Source organism: Hippocampus guttulatus, chromosome 15 (genome assembly GCF_054856545.1).
Source record: "Hippocampus guttulatus isolate MCC_2025c chromosome 15, RoL_Hgut_1.0, whole genome shotgun sequence".
Lineage (NCBI taxonomy): Eukaryota > Metazoa > Chordata > Actinopteri > Syngnathiformes > Syngnathidae > Hippocampus > Hippocampus guttulatus.
Window position 1 is genome coordinate 7314719 of NC_141275.1, and position 21504 is coordinate 7336222.

At 41.9% G+C, this 21504-nt stretch overlaps 1 protein-coding gene across 2 annotated transcripts in view; it reads left to right on the plus strand.

Annotated features, from left to right (window-relative positions):
- Positions 1–2618: 2618 nt before the first annotated feature.
- gabrb4 (gamma-aminobutyric acid type A receptor subunit beta4) overlaps positions 2619–21504 on the plus strand; it is a 43016-nt gene continuing 24130 nt past the window's right edge. The window contains exons 1-2 of one of the 2 annotated variants that reach the window (XM_086131015.1): positions 2619–3623; positions 6303–6394. In XM_086131015.1, coding sequence (XP_085987141.1) covers positions 3544–3623; positions 6303–6394 — 172 coding nt within the window. In that variant the 5' untranslated portion in view covers positions 2619–3543. The remainder of the gene's footprint in view (positions 3624–6302; positions 6395–21504) is intronic. The other variant, XM_086131016.1, reaches the window with a different exon arrangement.

Below are 21504 nucleotides of genomic sequence, written 5' to 3' on the forward strand. Positions count from 1 at the left end.
AACCAGTTTCACCCTTTGGAAAATGGTTTCATGTTGTGTTTACTAAAAACTATTTTGTACATCAACATGACCGTGTTTTCTTTAAGCACCATTACTATATTTATTTCATACAAAAATGCTTAAAAAGTAGGAGCACCTCGGTAGTCCTAACTAGGTATTGATGTACAGTAACTTTTACAAACCTCTACTCCCTTGGGAGGCATTACATGAAACCGTAGACTTTTACCCAGATTTGAATCACAACAAAGTCATTCCTTAATGTATTAAAGCAGCTGTCGTGCCCTTCTCTTTTGCATCCATCCTGTGTTTTTACAAACTTTGTCCACATCGGAAAATACCACTTCTCAAACTCTGAGAAGCATATTAGAGGTATAACTGAGTATACCTTGCAGACTTTTGGCTCCCTGGTTGTGATTAATATGTATTATTACAGTATGCTGGAAGTGAGTGTTGCAAGCAACGTTATGGTGCGTACAATTCCTCCCAAAAATCACATAACTAATCAAATAACACTCACTGGCATTGAAGTGCAGATGGTGGGCTTTGAGCGCACCTTTTTACATTGATGCCCAAAGTGCCCTGTTGTCAATTTTCTATTATTATTATTATGATTATTTTTGCATGTGCATGTCTTTGAAAGCCTGTCTGTGGCTTTCAATGGTAACCTGTTTATATATACAGTATATATACAGTATATATATCCATCCATTTTCCGAACCGCTTGTTCCTCACTAGGGTCGCGGGGGGTGCTGGAGCCTATCCCACCCGTCTTCGGGCAGTAGGCGGGGGACACCCTGAATCAGTTGCCAGCCAATCGCAGGGCACACAGAGACAAACAACCATCCACGCCCACACTCACACCTAGGGACAATTTAGAGCGCCCAATCAGCCTGCTATGCATGTTTTTGGAATGTGGGAGGAAACCGGAGCACCCGGAGAAAACCCACGCAGGCCCGGGGAGAACATGCAAACTCCACACAGGGAGGCCGGAGCTGGAATCGAACCCGGTACCTCTGCACTGTGAAGCCGACGTGCTAACCACTGGACTACCGAGCCGCCCACAGTGTGTCTGTGTGTGTGTGTGTGTGTGTGTGTGTGTGTGTGTGTGTGTGTGTGTGTGTGTGTGTGTGTATATATATATATATATATATATGTGTGTGTGTGTGTGTGTGTGTATATATATATATATATGTGTGTGTGTGTAACAAAAAAAAAAGGAGACATAAAGCTAAGATAAGAAGACCATGTCATTGTTTTTGTCGCAGCAAGTTCAGGGTTGTCGGTTGGTGTGCGTGCAAGTTGTGCGTGCAAGTTGTTCAAGTTGAAAGTTCATTTGTTAGCAATGATCAAGTTCCGTCTTGTCCGGTCTGCATCGCTCTGTGTGAGTCGTGCCAAATGATGTGGATCACTATAACGAGCCGGAATGAGCATCTTGACCGCCAAAGAAAATCATTCCGCTCCACTTTTTGGTTTTTAACTTTTGTCAACAGTTCCAAGAAAGACGTCTGCTGCGGTTTGTTCTATATTTGTAAACGCAGAATTATGAATGAAGCGCTTGCATTCTATAGGTAAACCTCACGTTGTGGTCACATAGGCATAACTGCGTGTACCATCTATCAAGAAGGTTTGGGTAAAAAGTTAAAAATTGATGAAACCGGATAAGGCATATTGATGAGTGAGAAAAATCCTGGGAGAATGAGATCAAACATGGAGCTTTTGACATGCTACTTGATGTTTCAAGTGTTCCCCCTTTCTTGTTGGCTCATGCTGTTTCGTCACGCACAGGTAAATTGTGGCTCAATAACGTGGACGGAGGCAAACGGCTGTTGAGAAATTCCGGCAACAGATGACAACTGTTGGATTTGAAAATAAAACCTCCATGAAAGTGTGACGAGAAAGCGTCCGCTGATGATCCACAAAAGAATGTATATATAGCGGCCCTGTAGCCAGTTTGATTTCCTGTCCGTCTTATTGCGAAGACCCCCCCCCCCCCCTCCTATTTTTTTTTCAACAAAATGGAAACACGGTAGATCAGTTGCTGTCTGCTTTTGTCCCACTGACACTATGCACGGCGGTGACGGGAGCGGGTCTATTCATTTAAATGAGCCTTTGCGCATAGCCTTCGAATCACCACAACTGCATCAGTGCCGAATGAGGTTGCTTAGCAACTGGACAGCAAAGCGATCCCAGAAGAAAACCTCCTCATCTGTATAAAACACAAGCTTGTATGCTCCTTGAATGGTGGTGTGCGCTCGCTTGTTAGCCGTCGCCACCAAGGTTTTGTTGTTTACAGCCGTTCATGGAGACAAATTGAAATACGTCACTGATGTTTTCTTGTGGGCGCCGTGCGTAAAGCACAGATTCCGCGCGCGTGCGTGCGTGTGTGAGTTGGGAGACGGGGGGTTTGGGTTGGGTGGGGGGGGGGGGGGTTATCTGACGCCTATGAAACAAAAGTGAACGTAAAAGCGGGAGAACGCACATGCCACGCCAAAAGATGGATTTCAGAGAGAACAGGCAGTTGAGCGCATGAGCGGGCTGTCGCTCAGGAATTCACCTTAGGTGTCCCCCCCCCCCCTCGCCCTCCTCCTCTTTTCTCCTCCCCATCCAGCCGGATATTTATTTTCATTTCGGAGCTGAGAACTTTTAAAATAGATGAAAGGTGTGAAGGAGGGTGGGGAAATGCACGCCATATCTCTGGATGCTTGGATGTCTGTCACTCGTGCGGTGATTCAAGGAGGAGACGAGTAGTGAACCGCGTGGAGGTGTCCAATCGCCATTTGAGGCTGGACCCGCACGGGAGACAAGTGGACTTCATTAATATCTTCGCAACTGTGAGGGGGAATCTCGAATACACGCGTTGTCATATTCGGGGAATTTCTTTCTCTGAGAGCGGTGATATATAGGCTGCTGTGACGTCTGCATCAGATATTACCCATTTGCTTACCCCCCACCCCCTCCTCCGTTCCTCCCCAATGTGCATTTTCCCCTCAGTGACTTTGCGCTGATCTCCATCATCATCCGCAGCAGCGACAAGAGGGGGCAAGCGGGGAATGAAGATTTCATTTTTCTTTTTTTGAGTCCACCGCTCCCAGCTCAAAGAAATAAAGGTTGAACGACAGCACGTCTGGTTCCCGTGTAGCACCGCTGCCGCAGCTGCAAACATGCCTCTTGTGCACACTTGGACCGGGAAATTTCATCCACCGATTTGAGACTACTTTCTGTCTGTTTCTCGACATCGCGTTTTGGCTTTTTTTAAAGAATATTTTTTTAAAAAAATATTTAGTGCGTCCGCTTGTTTTTGAGCAAGATGTCCGATCTGTTGGTGTTGGTCGAGGGGCTCTGTGACCTGCACGGATTTCCATAGCGGGGGCCAATTATTAAGATTTTTGACACCGACAAGCCTGCTTGAAGACGTCGCATGCGTAGATGTAGTCTAGTTTACTCGACATTGAACCCCCATTGCCCGTTTTTTAGTTTGTGCATTTACCGGAGGGACCACTGGACTGGTTGGATTATAGATACTAGAAATAAGGATTTGTGGAGATGTTGGGTCGTCAAGAAGATAAATTATGTGGAATTTTCTCTGCTCTGGCGGCTTTGTCCTTCGCATGCTTTATTCAAAGGTAAGAAAACGTCACTCGGGAAATAAAAAAAAAAACCGTTCACACCAATCGATGTGATTATCGGTCAATCAGAGGCTGGGATGTGACAAATTGCAATAAAGGGGTGCCCAGGCCTGCTTATTAGAGCCATTGCTTCCAATGCGCGCTATTAGACGCTGCCGTGGCGCGCGCCATGTGTGCACCTCCTCGATACCAAAATGCAATGTTCACAGTTACGTGCATTATAATGCAATATAGCCACTTAAAGAGGGAGACCTCGTGGAGGCGGGAGTGGGGGGAGGGGGGGGGGCTGCAGGAGGTACTGATGAGTTGATTGCATCGGCCTGATTTTTTTGATTGATGTGGGTAAGAAAATCACGTTTAATATCAGACTTTAAAGTTCCCAGTAAACATTGTTGCTTTATTTCCATATTACATATTGAACATTTGAATATTATTTACTGTCTGGTGATAAATGGTGGATCAATCACAAATCGACAAATAACCCCATTGGTCATCTTCTACCTCAGTCAGAAAGCACTGTGTGAGATTTCAATTAAATCTTCACCTTCAAGTGTTTCCATTGAATCACACAAAGCATAATCACAGCACGCAGAGCCCCCCCCCCCCACACACACACAATTAATTTTGTTGTTAAAGGCAGTGATGTACGGTGAACCCCTTGTGGCCTGCTCTTTTGCCTTGTCTGCAGTCACCCACCGCCTCAAGAATCATTTCTTAAGGTTCGATTGCATCTTTTGACATCTCTATTAGAATATATTCCAGAATTGGGAGGGGAAAAAAATAGCCAGGTGGGCAATCTTGTCAGTTGTCATACAGCTCCCTCTTGTTATGATGCCCTAGGGTGTCCAACCCACAGGTTCTGTGTGAGCATCCAGCTTGATGAACAGCTGCACTTCCTATCCGAGCTAATTGAGCAGCGTATCCCCTCACTAAGCCGCTGGCTATAGTCTTCCTACCAGGGGAGGTATTTTTATCCCCCACCCAATTCCCTTGTTGCTAAATCCCATTGCACACCTACCCTGTTAGCTGGAGCCCCGGTCTTCTTTGAGGTGATGCAGGTCAAGGAAGAAATGTGAACCTCCCTGTTGAGTGGCAGGTCAAATATTTTATGATAAAATATGTTTTTTTTAATTAAAACATCTGCTAAATGTATAATCAGCATATACAATCCACCTTGTAATAATATATTTCACACATTTTGCAAGCTGTGTTAATTAAGATTTTGTTTGTTTGTTATTGTTTTATTTATTTATTTATTTTAACACTTTAGGGGAATTAAACATGCCCGGAAGTTGCGGAGCAGTCTTGTTATTCCTGAGAAGCAACGTAACGGGAGGGTTAAAGATGTCAGTGTCATGATTCGGTTTAGGGACCAACAGGTGGCACTGTAGGGCTCCCCCGGCAGCTGCACACCTGTTGGTCATTTGGTAATTAGTTGTATAAAAGGATTCCTGCCCGAACACTCGGTGTCGGGTCATTGTGTGGCTTCTTGCTACTGTCATGTGTGTTGCTGTTTGCTCTTAGTTTCTGTCATGTTTAGTTCATTGTTATGTTTTAGCTTTAGTCATGGTTTTTGTTTGATACTTTGGACTTTGTGTGTTTGGGATTTAGTTTTCTTTGTTTTAAATACAATTCTTCAAATACACCCTGCTCCTCCCTCCTGCCTGCTTTTTGGGGTCCACCACCACCTCGCTACGTGACAGTCAGTGAGGCTAGTGCTGACTAAATGATGTTCCCGGGGATATTCTGTCTCCGCGCTCCGGCCAACCTAACCTGTGTCTCGACAGCATCGTGTGAAGCGGTTATTGTAACCCTGCATGCGATTATGCAAATGCAGCCTTATGACTGGAACATTTACTATTTTGGATGGCCTGCTTCCATGAAATACTAGACAGCTGCATATTCATTGTTTGAACCGATGACATAAATATACATGATAGCGAGCTGTATCAGAGCCTGTGCATGTTATGAGATGGTCGAATGAAGCTTCAGCCCTCACTCTGCCTCGAACCACTCCTTTAGGAAGATACAGAACTCGCCGATGCTTTGTTGTTGTTGCTGTGCATTTCTCTTCAGTTTTGACTTGTATTGTTTTGGTTTAACCCTTTCATGCCTCAATAAGTGTAGTTACCGCTGTCCATGTAAGGGTTGAACCCCAAACGTAAGATTAATGTCAATTACACGTTTCATGTTATATTGCCTCCCAGCCGATTAGGATTACAACCTCATCATCTTGATTATTTATCTCATCAAGACACTTTGAAAATGTGGGACAAGTTAACCTTCCAGCATGACTGTGGCCCACCACATATAGCAAAATTCCTCAAGGTATGCTTGTATTAGAACTCCAAAACCCTGACCTCAACCATATCAAGAACATCTGAAATGAACTAGAACAGAGACTGGTACTGAACCAGGCCCCGAGTGAGCTTTGGCCTCATAAATTTTTAAATGAGAGGGACAGTTTCCAAAATCTTGTCGAAAATCTTTTTCCAGAAGATTGCAACCGTTACACCTGCAAAGGGCAACTTTATCATTTGTCTCTCTAACCAGTCAGTCAGTGTATTTCTCTCCATTTTAGAGATTGTAAACTCACAAAAGAAATACCCACATGACAAACACTCATGACAGCCTTTTGTAAATATGTAAATTTTCATTTGTGGTTTCTGCCCCCAGCTCCACTGGAAGCACCGGAATGTCTGTGGCCAAGACTACCGTGGACAAGTTGCTGAAGGGATATGATATCCGTTTAAGGCCTGATTTTGGAGGTAGGTGTTGTGACTGTCTGCACTGGGGGGGGGCGACTCAAGCTCTTTTCGATCAAATGGATTTCCAAATCAAAGTTTCCGTGCAGTGTAATCTATGCGTCACTCCTCTGAGAATCTGTCCAAGAGCTTGCCTGTGGCAAAACATTGCTCGGAACTGATTGCAACCATTCCATTACCATGCATCTGTTCACATACCAAAAGATGGCTGCTGTATAAAAGTGGGTCAAACATGGAGATGTGTTGTAACACACACAATAAGCTATTACCAAACAACTGTGCATAGTTCCTCCTCCCAATGAAACGATAACGAAAACAAATTCTGAAAATATGATATATGAGGATCTCGTCGCGCAGCACATGGGGACTTTATTTCATATTTGGAGCCTAAACGTGAGTGGCATACCATATACATTGAAACTCCGCTACAACGAAAACTACATGGGTGAAAATACTCCCTAGTGTGAAAAGATTTTCATGCATGAAAGTCATTCCCACTTTTCTGCTCCCCCTACAATAAAAGTCCCCCAGTTTCATTATACAAAATCTTTTTCTCTGCTCTTGCCTCACAACTAGATTCACTACAACGAAAACAAGCCTTTCGCAAAAGTATAATCCAACCTCAGCATGCCACAGCGAACTCGACTGCTTCGTTCGGAAACGGCAACAGCAACCACCACACTGGTTTGCACATGCGCAGTAGTACAGGAAGTATTTGTTTCAGACGCAACACGAACGATGCATTGCTAAAATGACGACAAAACAGACCTTTGCATAACAAGGAGTTAAGATAAGAAAAGCTTTAACGCTTGAAGACAGGATACAAGTAATAAAAATGAAAGTTCGAGGAAGCAAAATAAAAGATATTATGCAAGAAATTGATGTAAATGAAGGTAAATGCTGATCCTAAATTTCTTTCCCTTTTTTTCTTTCTACGCTGGTTATTATGAAATGTCAAATAAGTGCATGCTCATACTTATGCACTATTGGAATAAAAATAAAAAGTACACGTATACGTTTTTTGTGTGTGTTCGTGTTTACGTCTGAGATAAAATTTACTACAGTGAAAAATCCCCTGTTGTGAAAAATGTCTTGCTGCGAACATGATTTCGTTGTAGAGGAGTTTCACTGTAATGATGACTATGCTACTGTTTAAGTGCAGACTAGTTTGAATTTATGTATGAATTCAGGTTAAGTCACGGCTGTAAGAACCAAACTCTGTCGATGAGCAGCTGCATTATATTCTGTGGGTGCATCTTACATTCTTTTGTGTACAGACAAAAAAAATAATAATTATCATGAACCCAATTGTTTTCAGTGGAAATAGTACTTTTTTGACCCAAGGGAAAAATAGCTACATGCACAAATTACTGTAGAGCAGTATAGTAGGTCACTGTACAAGAAAGATGCAACTTTTGCATTCCTCCCAGTTGCGAAAATCTGTATTGTAACCTTTTTCCACTGAGCCGCTTTTAAAAATCACACAGTGGTGCAAAGCAGACTTTTCATTAAAAGCACACGTTAATGAAGTGTGACGTTAATTAAATGAGTGCAAGGAATGCAGAAGTGAATGTACAGTAAACGGAAACGTATCGTCAGGGATAAAGCTCCTAGTGCTTGCAAATTTTATGATCACGCATGTTCTGCCGCATTAATTTAATTTTAATGTCTCTCTGCTAAACAAGTTTATTGAAGCCTTCTGTTGCTCAGATCGCACGTCTCTGCGCGCATCTTATTGGAATCGCTTCCAAGCAAATGAATTTAGAAAGGATTTACGTTGAACCAAGTCAGAAACAACAGAATTGAGATTCAATGAATGATGCCTTAAAGTGTGGCGTGATGATTATCAACCAGATTTATTTCACGTTTACAGATTAAATCAGGATTGCCATGGACAGAATTTGCCTGTTGTCTCTGGTTATGGAATCTAAGATGTCGTTGAAATCTCCCAAAAAAATGTCTATTTTTTAACAATATCCTAAACATCATTTGGAACAGCAGTGGAAAGCAGTCGGGTCTGCAAAGAACTGCATAATGCAATTGAACTGTTAGCATCCGGAAAATGTCATGTGATATGGATGCAGACGTAGCCGTGCTTCGCTTCCCAACATCTCTGACACATTAGTGGGTAGGAAGCACTGATGAGCATTTCGGTCATGTAAAGTGATGAGATCTGATCCCGATACAAGTACATTGCTATTCTGTTGGCGGGTCTGGTGGAATTATTGTGCAGAGCGATGGCTTTGTTCTTTGATATGTCATGCAAAGTAATCCAAAGTGTAAGCTGACAATTGTGTGAGGCCTTTCATCTGAACACAACGTTACAAGTACAAGCAGTCAGCCCTGACCCGTTTAAAACCACTGGATGCTGCAGCTTGATTGGGGGGCTTTATCCGGGCACGTTCCTCGGCACAAAATCACTAAATCGGGTTCTTTTTTTTCCCCCGACCACTTTTGACGAGCCGATTAGTAAACTCCAGACATGTATTTACATTTACCGATCTTTTGTATGCGCTGCATATATTTACAACTACCATATGGAGCTACGCTCAAGGAAATGCCAACAGAACGATCAGATGTCAGTAAAACTTATTTAACAAAGCAGCGACACAGTCCACGTAACCAACAGCAAGTTATAACATTGACTGGTTAACGTTGAACGCTCTTGCCGCTGCTCTCTTTCCGTGTCCAACTGTTTAACCGATCGCCTTAAGTTTGAACTCTGCGTTGTCAGCGTGTCTCAAGCAAGGAGCCATTTTGGGGTCGAAATATTACCGTAATGACCAGACACAAGGCGCAACGGATTTTAAGGCGCGCTGTGAGCTCTTAAGATAATGGAAGGCTTTTAAGTACGCCTTAAAGTGCGGAAAATACGGTATATCCATATATCTGTTTTCGTAACAAAATGTTTTCAGTCTACCGCAGAGTAAAGGCATCGCCTCAATGTTTGAGCAGGGGAAAAAAAAATACTGTCTACCGGAGCGCCGATGCGGATGTGGAACTGGGAGTCGCGGCTTGGAAATTAAGTGGATTTACATGGGACAGGAGATGTGAGCCAATCTCTTTTTCGCCAATGGACGCTACAGCTTCGTGTTTGCTTTCAAAATTTAGCTTGTAGCAGACGTCTCTGATCCACTGGTGAAAGGACACTTTGATCCTCTCTTCTTTCATCTATATGTCTGTCCTATGTGTTGTGTTATTTTTGTTATTTTGACTTCAAAATGGCGCCGCGTGAGTGGCTGCCTTTCCAGCAGCTCCTATATTTTGTTGTTCTACTTCTTCCTTTCATAACTTGCTGTGAATCGGGAATTTCTTCATTGCGAGACTAATAAAGGTTTTCTTATCTTATCTTATCTTATCTTACATCTAACACCTTTACAAAACTCATCACACACTCCAGGACACGTAGCCTCACATTCGACAAACCACTCATGAATTCCGTACATCCTATGATACTCAAGACTTATCATTGTGTAAACAACTTTATGGCATTGTTGGAAGATCGACAGCAATTTCTAATTCCGATAAGATTTTTATGAAATCATCCCCTATGCTTCTCCTGGAATCTTGGGACATATTTGCTTTATAACTGATAACTATGGAGTGCTAAAAAAATGGCGGTTGCAATTGTAGGCACATGCATACACTTGAGTGGGATGGAAGAGAAAATATTTATGTATATAGCAATGGACAAACGACAAACGTGTTAAAGTTAGTTTAGTGACTTGTGATTTGCCTACCCTGCTCTCCTTAGTAACGGCAATTCTTAAGACTCTCATTTTGCTCCATTGTTCTTGTTCGTGCGAGGTGCTCCGAATTTACAAGTGGAGAACCCGATTTGTGTATTCATTCAAAAGACAAACAAGGGTTTGACAAATGTACATGACGAATGAAAGGGAAACTATTTTGGCCACAAATATGATCTTCCAATCTCACGATGAGGTCATCTTTTATCTTTACTATAGACTGTGCAATCCTCAAATGTGTACTTCTGATGTACGTGTCTCAGCCGAGCCTGTATTCTTCACTGGAGTGGATCTTACGATCTCAGCATCCCTCAATTTGCAAACCATGAAAAATATATCCATATGGCTTGGGCATGCCAGTCTCTCCACACAGTTAATCTGTAAAACATGATTATAGAGAACCAAGTCTGTGTAAAATATATTAGCTGGCAGCATTCACCAGTCTTAGATAATATTTAAATGTGCAGGCGGTGGGGGGGGAATTCTTTTTGTGGTTCAAGCATAACTGCTGATCAGGCTGCTCACGATCATCAGACCCATCTAAATCAAGCCGACACATGTCCAAGAGGCAGTCTGGGCAAAGGCTTTGTCCTAGAAGAGGGAACTCATTTTTAACTCTTTCCGATATGAATGAATGAATGAACGGGTTCATCGTTGCCAGCAGCCTCTGAAAAATGAACAATTTGCCAATCATTGTGCTTTTCAACGGGTCTTGCAACGTCCTGAGAGCTGTTTCCAATATGTTGCTCTTCTTGCGTGGCTTGATGAGATCACCAAAATATTGGACGTGTCTCTCAAGGAGCCCTAATTTACTAAAGGTTTGCGCCTGCAAACCCGGTGCGCAAACCTGATCGCTGACGTAAACAGAAGTGGAAGCTGGCTTGTCAACTGGGTACAACCAGGATCGAGTCTGCCAAATTGCTGCGCAGTTCATTTCGCCCATTCTAGTTGGAGTGTATGCAAATTGATTGATTTAGCTCACGTCTTGTGATTCATCAAACCTGAGAGCAATTTTGCAGGCTGATCCCCCCCCCCCCCCCCCCATTTTGAAATAGCACTTCTGAAAGGCAGCTGTAAACCAACATGCAAGGTGATGGCAGCAAATGCAGTTCAGTGATATCCTGAATGATGTAAGAGCTGATTTGGAGCCAGTCACAAGAAAGAGTAATGCCTTATGACCTATGACAAAATTCCTTTGAATTCTGCATCTGGTTATGACAGCACACTGTAGCAGTCGGTATAGAGCAGCTGTAAATAACTCATGTTTGGCGCTTCCACTTTTCAACTTAATATTGTGGCTGTGATGCACTCCCAAAATTTTCATTGGTAGAATCATCTAAGTTGCCGAAAGCGTCAAAAACATATACCCTTCTTCCATCTGTTGCCTAGAGCACGTGCAATCTTTTAGTGCAAACATGCAATTCTGTGCATGCGATTTGCGACCCTCAGGACCTCTGTGTTTTCGTGCAGGTCTTCCTTACTACAAATCCAATTCTTGTAGTGGATTTTGGAATTCTGCAAGGGCGCGAGTATGTTATGGGTCTGTTGCATCGTCAATCCAATTGAATTATCGGACGTCCTTACTCAGGAAAACTGCACAATTCCTCTGCTAGATTTCCTGTAAACTGTCGTTCTGGTATATAGTCGTCAGCTCAACTGCTACCGAACAGTTGAGTTAATTAAACTCTGAGGTGACGCAAGGTTTAGTCAACTCGGGTTCTCAAAGCTACCCAGTAGATAAGTAATAAAGTCCAGAGTGATGCAACTGCGTCAGAATAATTCTTGAAACCTTCCTTTATACATGTGATTTAGATGTCCTTGACTGTTGCCGTTGGCGCTGTTGCTTGAACGCTGTGCCCGCTCCTTAGTTGTGCAGCCGATTTAAAAAAAAATGAAGCCATTTAATTGAGCTTTTTGGAAACTTCCATAAAAAGGACAACAAATCTGGAGACCGTTTATATGTCGGATGCACGTTTTTTGTAGTTTATGGAGCATTGTGTGCTGGTGTGGATGCAAGCGGATTTTTGTACTGGCCATGATAGCGTTGGTTAATATGCAGCATTGCAGTGGCAAAGATAGAAAAGGTTTCAGTTCAAGTTTTATTCATAAAGGATCACTTCTGTAGCTTTTAGACAGACAGCATAGAAGGGAGAAAAGTATGCTGGCTGGATTGCAATGTCAGGGTAATGAATCGCTCTGCTGAGAGTAAAACCCAAGAACAAGATGACTGTTTGAGTCCCTGAGGGTTTCTTCTGGGTTGCAGGAGCAAGTAACCTGCCCTTGTAAAGGGACACTGAAGGCTCTTTCCACCGTTTCCTCTTAGTTAAATGTCGGTGATAAGACCAGATATGTTTGACCATAAGATGTCAGGTTTCACAACCTGGGCACATTACAGCACAGTAATTGTGTCATTGTGGTACACATCAGCAGAAAAATGCAAAATGTTCACAGTTTAATTGCTTCATTTCTTAACAATCTTTAGAGTTGCAATACTATTTTTAACGATTCCAAAAAATGATTGGCTTTGTAATATTCGAATCTGAGGCTATTTTAGGTCCACCATTTTTTTTCCATAACTTTATTTTTAGATCCGTCCATCCGTTTTCTAAACCTCGTATTTCTTATGTTATCCTCACAATGGTTGGTGTGTGCTGGAGCCTCTCCCAGCCGTCTTCCGGCAGTAGGCGGGGTACACCCTGAATTGGTTGCCAGCCAATCGCAGGGCACACATCGACAAACACCCAATCCGCGCTCACACTCACATCCAGGGACAATTTCGAGTGTTCAATCAACCTGCCATGCATGTTTTTTGGAATGTGGGAGGAAACCGGAGTACCCGGAGAAAACCCACACAGAACATGGGAACTCCGCACAGGAAGGCCGGTGCCGGAATCGAACCCTGCACCTCTGCACTGTGAGACCGACGTGCTAATCAGTCGAACACCGTGCCACCCCATTTTGAGGTCATTCATTTCAATTCTAAAAAGAATTAAGACGACACCTTTGCCGGTGACTTGATACATAACTCACATGATCATATTCAAACACGTCAGATTGTGTCTTATTCCTTTCGTTTTGCCTGTTTGTCAAAAGCAGTACAACATGTTGAGGCACAAATTGGACCAGAGCTGCAGCCTTTAAAACAGCCAAATTGCATTTGACCGAGTGGATGCATATCACCCGGCTGCCCTTTAGAGAGACTCAGCTGAAGTCAATTTAGTGCGGGCGAGTGTGCCGTATACTGTATGTTGAAACGGGGCAGCTTTTCTCTGCCTCGACGTGATATTCATCACAATGCACTTAAGCTTTAATGGTTCCAGCTGAAAAAGCATTTGCATACATGTGACACTTTAATGATTTCGCACATTAAAAAGCATCAGCAAGTGCCAGAGCCACTAGGAATGCAAGAGCCAAACTCTATCTGTGAGGCACAAAGAGACTATAATTGTAACCACCTGATCTCAGGCTGTTAGCAGCGGTCTCTTTTTTTTCTTTCACCAGTCTGATCTGTCTTGGCCGAATTTCTGCCTGCGGCCATGACACCAAAGTATAGTCACCTGCCACCATCTCTTCCACTCACCAGCCGGGGCTTTTTCTGATTTCATTTCCCATTGACCCAAATGAGTCCCAGCTGCAGCTTGATCTTGTTTCGAATGGAAAAGCATTAAATGTAGCCGTGAAACCAAAGATCAGCCATGAGATTGGTGTGTAGAATTGACAGATAATTGACTGAATATAAAAGTGAGAGCCAGACAGTATATTCATCTCACTTTGTATTGGGTGACGGTGTGGAATTGCAACCGAGCTGGATTGACTCAGACAAAACAAGATACTGCTCGGTGTTTGCAGCTTTTTGAAAAACCAGAGTGTTTTTCGTGTGAAGAAACTGTCTCGTACACGCAGGAGGAGTACAAGAAGTTTCTGTATCTTTGTTTTTAAAAAAGTTCCACTTCGAGACAACATTGTCAAAACAATCCTTGTTCACACAGAAAGGGCTGAGAAAATGTTGTCGACGATAAGCATGTGCGCGTCATCCATTTCCGAAAGGTTGCGGTCTTCACTGTTTATATCGACACAATAAAATAATAATTAAAAGAAATGCAACACAGATTTGTTTGCATTTTCTGTCTTTAAAATACGACCCTTTTTTTTCTCTGAGTTTTGGCCCTTGTTGACCTCTGAGTGGTTTGGTTTTTGAAACCTTTTTTTTCCTGTCGTTCCAAGGGTTAGACTGGAAAAGACAATGTTGCAGTCATGCAAGTGTAAAAACAAGTTAAGACTTGTGATGAATAAAATGCAGTGTTGGGCCGCGCGATTGGTACTTTGGTACCTTACCTAACAGCTGTGCCATTTCCAACTACCGTATTTTCCACACTAAAAGGTGCACCTGATTATGATGGCCTATTTTGTAATTTTTTTCATACATTGGGCGCTTCGCATTATAAGACGCAATCTACAATGCATCACTAGATGGAGCTACGCTCACGAAAATGCCAACAGAATGATCAGATGTCAGTAAAACCTATTGAATAAAGTTGTAACATTGGCTCGTTAACGTTGAACTCTCTTGCCGCTGCTCTATTTCTGTGTTCAACTGCGTAACCGATCGCCTTAAGTTTGAACTCTGCGTTGTCAGCATGTCTCGAGCAAAGAGCCATTTTGGGGTCGAAATATTACCGTAATGACCATGAAAAAGGTGCATTGGAATATAAGGGGCGTTGTGAGCTTTTCAGAAAATGGAAGGCTTTTAGGTGAGCCTTTTAGTGTGGAAAATACGGTAAGCATCTGGGGCAGTTTGGATTCATCAGCCAGCGTGACTGTAGTAACCGCTGTCCCTGAAAGGTTTAAACAGTCACGATGAAGGGAAGACGTTTCAGCGGGTTTAACCACAATACGACAAATGGAGGGAAGTTCACCTTATAGGCTGATCGGGGTTGAGGCTGAAGAGAATTAGCTCGCTGAGGGAGGGTGTAAGCTTTGGCCACATTATGCCGATGGGCTTAAAAAAAAAAAACTTTATTTGAAAAAGTGGCACGGTTATAAGACAATGGTGGCACTTCAAAGCTGACATCTGATTGGACAAAAAAAGAAATTAACAACCTCATACACTCACAGTATTTTCCTTTATTTTTTACCTATGTCCTTGTTCTACAAACACCATATACAGTCTTTAAGGTTGGTCCTTCTTTGGCAAGTGTTGAAAGCGACTGTACGTTGCAAGTGCAAAATGCTCACCGAGCAATTTTTTTCCCTTGATTATCTAAAGTGAGTTCCTCTGAGATTTGCTGGGGTCTCTGCAGGTCATCTTATATTATATAATGTGTGAAGAAGGTTCGAATTCTAAATATTTTCTGCAGGTATGGCATCCTTTGCTCCAGTTCCAGTTTGGATGACAGTAGGGCTACTCGGCTTTCGAGGTTCCTGTTCATATGAACTGATACTTGCAGGACATTAGTGGCAACTTACATTCTGGCAGCTGCAGCTGCAAATGATATACGGCAGCCAGTCCTTCCAAGGCCAGTCGACACTTTTACAATACTCAGGGCAACCTCTCGGGCTGTGTGCTGCCGCATGTCAAATGGTGGGGCTGCTTTGCCTATGGGCCGTCATAATTCAGTAGCAAAGTAATGCCTATTCAGCACAAAACGGGAGAGTGTTGTCAGAATCCCAGAATGGATGTTGGGGCATGTACAAGTGATATCTATTCTGATGAAAAGAGAACACCGGTGATTTATTACAAAGGAAACACAGGAGAAAATGCTCAAGCCGGCCGCTTTTCCCTTCGCTTAGATTTTCGATTTGAATTAAATGAGGTGTGCATGTCGGCAGGTGGATGTGGGGGGTGGCGAGGGGCGGGTTGAGATAGCGTGTTGGAAAAGGAAAATACTTCATCCTCCCATTCAGAGTGTTTTCAGCAACTTTCAAATGGAGGTGGAAAATGCCGATAGGATGGATTACACCAGACTGCAAAATAAAATAAATAAATAAATAACAACTGGGTAGGATATCGGCGAGGGAACATGCCTATTTGCCCCCCCCCCCACACACACCTTTCGGCCTTCCCTAGCGCATGTGATCTTGAAAGTGCGGTGATTGATGAGAGGTCTGACCTTGACATGGCCAAGGGCAAGATGTAGCCATTCAATCGCATCTGGAAGATAAACAAGGCAAAGCCCATCATGTATAGTACAGAGATGTTGTCAGCCTTACTAAGGGGAAACACTTATAAATCCATCCCACGATTGAACCCCAACAGGCAAGCGTATAAATAAGATTTGCACATAAATATGACATACAAATCCTACAGAGGAGCTTGAGTTGACATTATGTAGAGCAAATTTCGTGCATGATTTTCTGTTAGATCAAGGTCAGGTGTTTTTTTTTTTTCTTGTTGATTTTCAGATCTGTCAAATTTAGATCTCTACTGAAATTAATACAAAACCGTTGAATGCATACAGATGTAGATATGCAGATATTCTACAGACAAACAGGAAGGGGACGAGACAGTATTTAGCAAAACCGTATACCGGCGGCGTGAAAAACTGTTGACAGACATTTCCCGCAGTTTTGTGGAAACACAAAAAAAAGATGTTCGAGCCTCTCCCATGTTGGTATCCCGATGTAAAGCTTATAAAGCTAACATGATATGGATGACTGTATATTATTATCGGAACATAAAATGAATTATATATCCACAGTGTAGGGCCAGTGACTCATTTACATGAGATGTGACTGCCTCCTCAAACAAACTAATTTAAGATCAGACTAAATAGTCCAACAATACAGCCATTTGCAAATGTATTAATTCAGAAATTAATTTCAGTGAACTGTAAAATAAATAAATAAATAAATAAATAAAAGCATAACGTCTCTAGTATGTAACGTCGTCATCACATAACAACTGTATGCATAAAAGTGAATAAATGGTCAATAATATAAGAAAATTAAACACCGAAAGTTGGAAAATGATTGAGGTGAAGGTATTTGATTAGCTGTTGGTGAGTTTTGAGGGAAGGAAATGGTCTGCCATGGTACCATTACTTCAGTGTACGATCTGCTCTCATAATAGAATAAATACAATGACACAATAAATACAGTACAGTACTACATTACATAAGTTTGTAATTATCTCCTCGAATTTAAAGTGTCGCATCCCGCCTTCTTTTGGTATATTTGACGGAAAACACACTTGACCAACGGTCACGCTATTTGAGTCCATTGCTTTCATTTGCTGTGCGCCGCTTGTTTTAGATATTCTTGTTCTTTTTCTTTATTTAATTTTTTTCTTTGTCACTTTGACTCTGCTATCCAAAGACTTGAGTTTGTCAGGTTGTCGTTTCTTTTTTTTTTTTTTTTTTTTTCCGAGGTGATGTGACGTTCAAAGGTTCTTTCATCTCAACTTGCGCGGCGTGGCTGTCCGTTCTTTTGGTGGCTCGTCATTTTATGTTCAAATGGCTTTCGATGACATTAGGGGAGAAACAAAAAGAAATGAGATTGACATGGAGAGAGATAAATGGTGCATTGGATTTTGGTCGCACATGATGATAATCTATGGTGTGTAGTATATGAATACAAATGTATGATAATGAGCGAACACCTAAAGACGAATTTGTTTATACCAACTTTATCTCTAATTGTTCCTCTTAAAAGTGTTTGCAGCTGTTTTGACTTGACTGAATTATACATTGAAGCAAAATGAGGTCATCCAAGTACTTTAACTAGAACGAGAGTTAGTGTGATGGTCACATTTGAATAAATTAATAAACATGTTTATGCTTCCCACCCGAAATGTAAACATTGCGGTGAATTGTAATGCAACCGCCTTAACTTTGTTGTTCGTGTAGCTTTAAGCATACCGGCTGTGGTATGAGGTATCAGTATGGGATTTATTGTAGGCGCAATGTGAGTCCGGAGATGAGATAAGCAACACAGCGTCAGCTAAAAGAACCAACGACGGCCGTCCTTCCGCACTTGTCCCTATTTGAGACGTTTCACGACAACCGGTCAACTAAACCACGACAAGAAACACATTCAATTGATAACTTTTGAAATGAAAACGGAGCATTGTTAAATTCATAAAAGCATATTTTTAAGCAGTGCTTTGCGCAACTTTTACAGCAACACCCAGTATGTTGTAAATGCGCATTACAGATAGCCAACATACGTTTGTAATGTCTTTCTTTCACGTTGCTGAAGTACTGAGGTACTCACTAAATCAACCTTTTTTTAATCACCCTTTAGCAAGTTGAGGTGCATTATTAAAGCTTTGTGTGGGATGATGATTTATGAGTTGGAAAGTCCCCCCGGCTAATATGTGCAGGGTTTCATAATTCAATGACAAATATGAGTGTATGCAAATACGAAGGAATGGTCATATTATTTGGCTTTTTCTGCGGAAAACTCTTAAGTAGGTTTCATTCATCAGTGCTGAGCTTTGTGACAGGAAAGGACGATAAGATGAGGCCACCTTTACTTATCCTCTGTCTTTGTGACTCGTGGTGATGTACTGTCTCTGCTCTCTTGCTTTACCTCATCATTTTCTCTTGCCTTCTGTTCTGGCTCTTTCTGTTCCCTGTGTCAGAGCTGCTTTAATGATTTCCCTTTATTCACCGGCAATCCTTTAGCCATACTGGCTGCAGCAATATGCAGCAGCTTCACTGCTATCCAACACAGTGCAGCACTGCAACTGCAGTACTAGAAGGTTATTTTGGTTTGTTTTTTACTCGATCTAAAGCTACACATTGTACATGTTCCTTGTGACTAAAACTCAGTATCTGATATATCTTGTGGGAAGAAGCATCTGTTTCGCTTTTTGTCCATTGCGTTGCATGAGAAGTGGCATGCTAGCAAGGAGCTAAACGACGATAGCTGAAATTGACGACAATGCAAAATGAATGTATTTAATTGAAAAATGTCCACGTTGAGACATTGTAATCCCTCTTAAGTGGCGCTTCATCAATCGACAGCATATGGGCAACAGAAAAAGCAGGAATATAGCAACTATATAGCAGCAACAGTATATATTATTCAAAGCATGTACAAGTCATTGCACTCATGTCTTGTGCTGTGTTGCATTAAGCCTGAACATTGCAGCTTGACAAACAATCTCTGCATTAATCTGCACTGTAAATATTTATATGTGGCCGTGAAAACATTGTGACCGCGATGTGACAGTTATACAACGCTGTGATTTTTATACTGCCTTGAATGAGCCACCGTCAAGTTATATATTAATCAAGTTAAAAGCACGAAGGGTCTTGTTTTAATATTTTATCACCACACATGACTCCATAGTGATGTTGCGCAGGGTCCTTTTAGTAATTTACGTCGGGCAATAAGAACAGTTCCATATGCATTAAAAAATGCAGCATTCCGTAGTACAGTCATGTAAATACATTGACAATCCATCCTCCCGCACAGAGAAATGCTATTATGGTGCCAATGCATACGATATTCTCTTAGGATAACGAAGGCCATTTGTGGGCCACATGGGAATTTCTCCATTGTGAGACGATTAAAGGTTTTCTTATCTTATATTATTATATTTGGCTGAAGACTTCAACTTTGAGGCCAAATAACAAAATGTTCTTGAGATTGACATTCCGTGATTCATGACACTCGACTGTACGTCTGCTGAAATTGATGTGACGTGTACATGTTACATGGCAGCCTACACGTTTTCCACCTTCGTACGTTTTCTTTCCAGGAATGACGTGTCGCTTAAGCCCAGTGGAAATTTGCCGGTGGTTGTGAATGTTGTCACTACATTCAGTAAGTTGGCCATGTGATAAAATGGTGATCTGGCTAAGATGAACTATCCGTTCAGGCAAGCTTTGGCCACAACTCTTTGCATGATGACGGAAGAGGCTTAAACGTCTTCGTTTTGGCAATATGAAATATCTAAGGAACCAAAATTTGATTCATGTTTTAAATTAATCATATTTATAATAGGTGCCTGTAGTGACCTAAATACAGTAGCTCAATTTGTAAAGTCATTAGACCACAATTATTGTTACTGTAATAATACCAACCACAATTTAGGAAAGAAAACGCAGAGATGAGGAGGTGGTTGAGTTTTGTGCTGTAGTGGCGTCTAAGGCCAGAATGAAATCTTTCACACTGCCCAAGGTTGGACATGTTGAAGATGGTAACTGCTCTATCTCAGATGTCGCTGAGAAAAAAATGGGAATCAGCCAGTAGTTTTAGGGTTTTAGTAGTTTTATGGCGCTACCTGGGCTTTTTGGAGATGGATGTGACTGACTACTTGTAATACTGGAGTTGTAACATCATACCAGACAATTGGGCGGACTATGCCGTTCATCATGGTGAGGTGGCTCACTAAACTGCTTTGTGAGTTACTGGTGACATGCTCCCGAGCAAAATCAGATATGTAGTCATACATTATTCATTCAATTATATAAATCAATTTTTTTTAAAACCCCAACATTTTGAGGCCCTGTTCTCTAATACAGGAAAGGATGGTTTTTGTTTGTTTGTTTGTTGTTGTTTTTTAGCATGCAACAGCGTGATTTAGCAGTTTGCACATCTAATTCACAGTTGCGGTGATTAGCTGGCAATAAATGTACCTGCCCCCTTGCCTACAGTCAACTGAGTTAGGCTCCAGCTCACCTGCGACCATAATGAACACGAGCGGCATAGAAAATGGATGGATGGATGGATCATTTTATAGCATCAAGTTGTATAGGAGCCGTAATTCATTGGGGCACTAAAAATGATCCGTATTTGTGTGTAAGGATGGATACACAATACCCCAAATTGTGGTACAAGAGAAGCTGTTGATTTCAAGCGTGTCGTCTTTGTTGAATCACAGCATTCGACTGTGTGCTTTCCTGCCATTCTTTTCTTGTTTCGGCTGAGGCAGAAATAATTGATGCGAAACACTGTATTAAATGTGTGTGTGTGTGTGGGGGGGGGGGGGGATTTGGTGCAACATCTTGTTTTAGTCGTTCGATTCTTGAGAAAAGGGCTTCAAGAGTGCAGTCGTCATTGAAAACAAAAGCAAATACACACTTGACTAGATAAATCATGCTTCTCTTGCAACACTATCGGGAAAATGCTGCACGGTTGCTATGCAGCCCTCTGTTGCTAGGCAATAGGTTTATTTTCAGAGTTTTTTATAAGAGGCAGAGTGGTGTTTTCTTTGCTGTCCAGCAAATGTGTTTTCAGTTAGCTTTCCAACAAATCAAATACAAGTGACACTATTCTCAGTTTGAAATTAACTATATTCAAAGAAATCTTTCTGATTGCATGTCCAAATGAGCATGCATTTGCATAAAATGCAAGCGTCGTGACATGCAGGACTCATTCAGACGGCAATGAATAAATATGCTGATGATTGGAGATGGG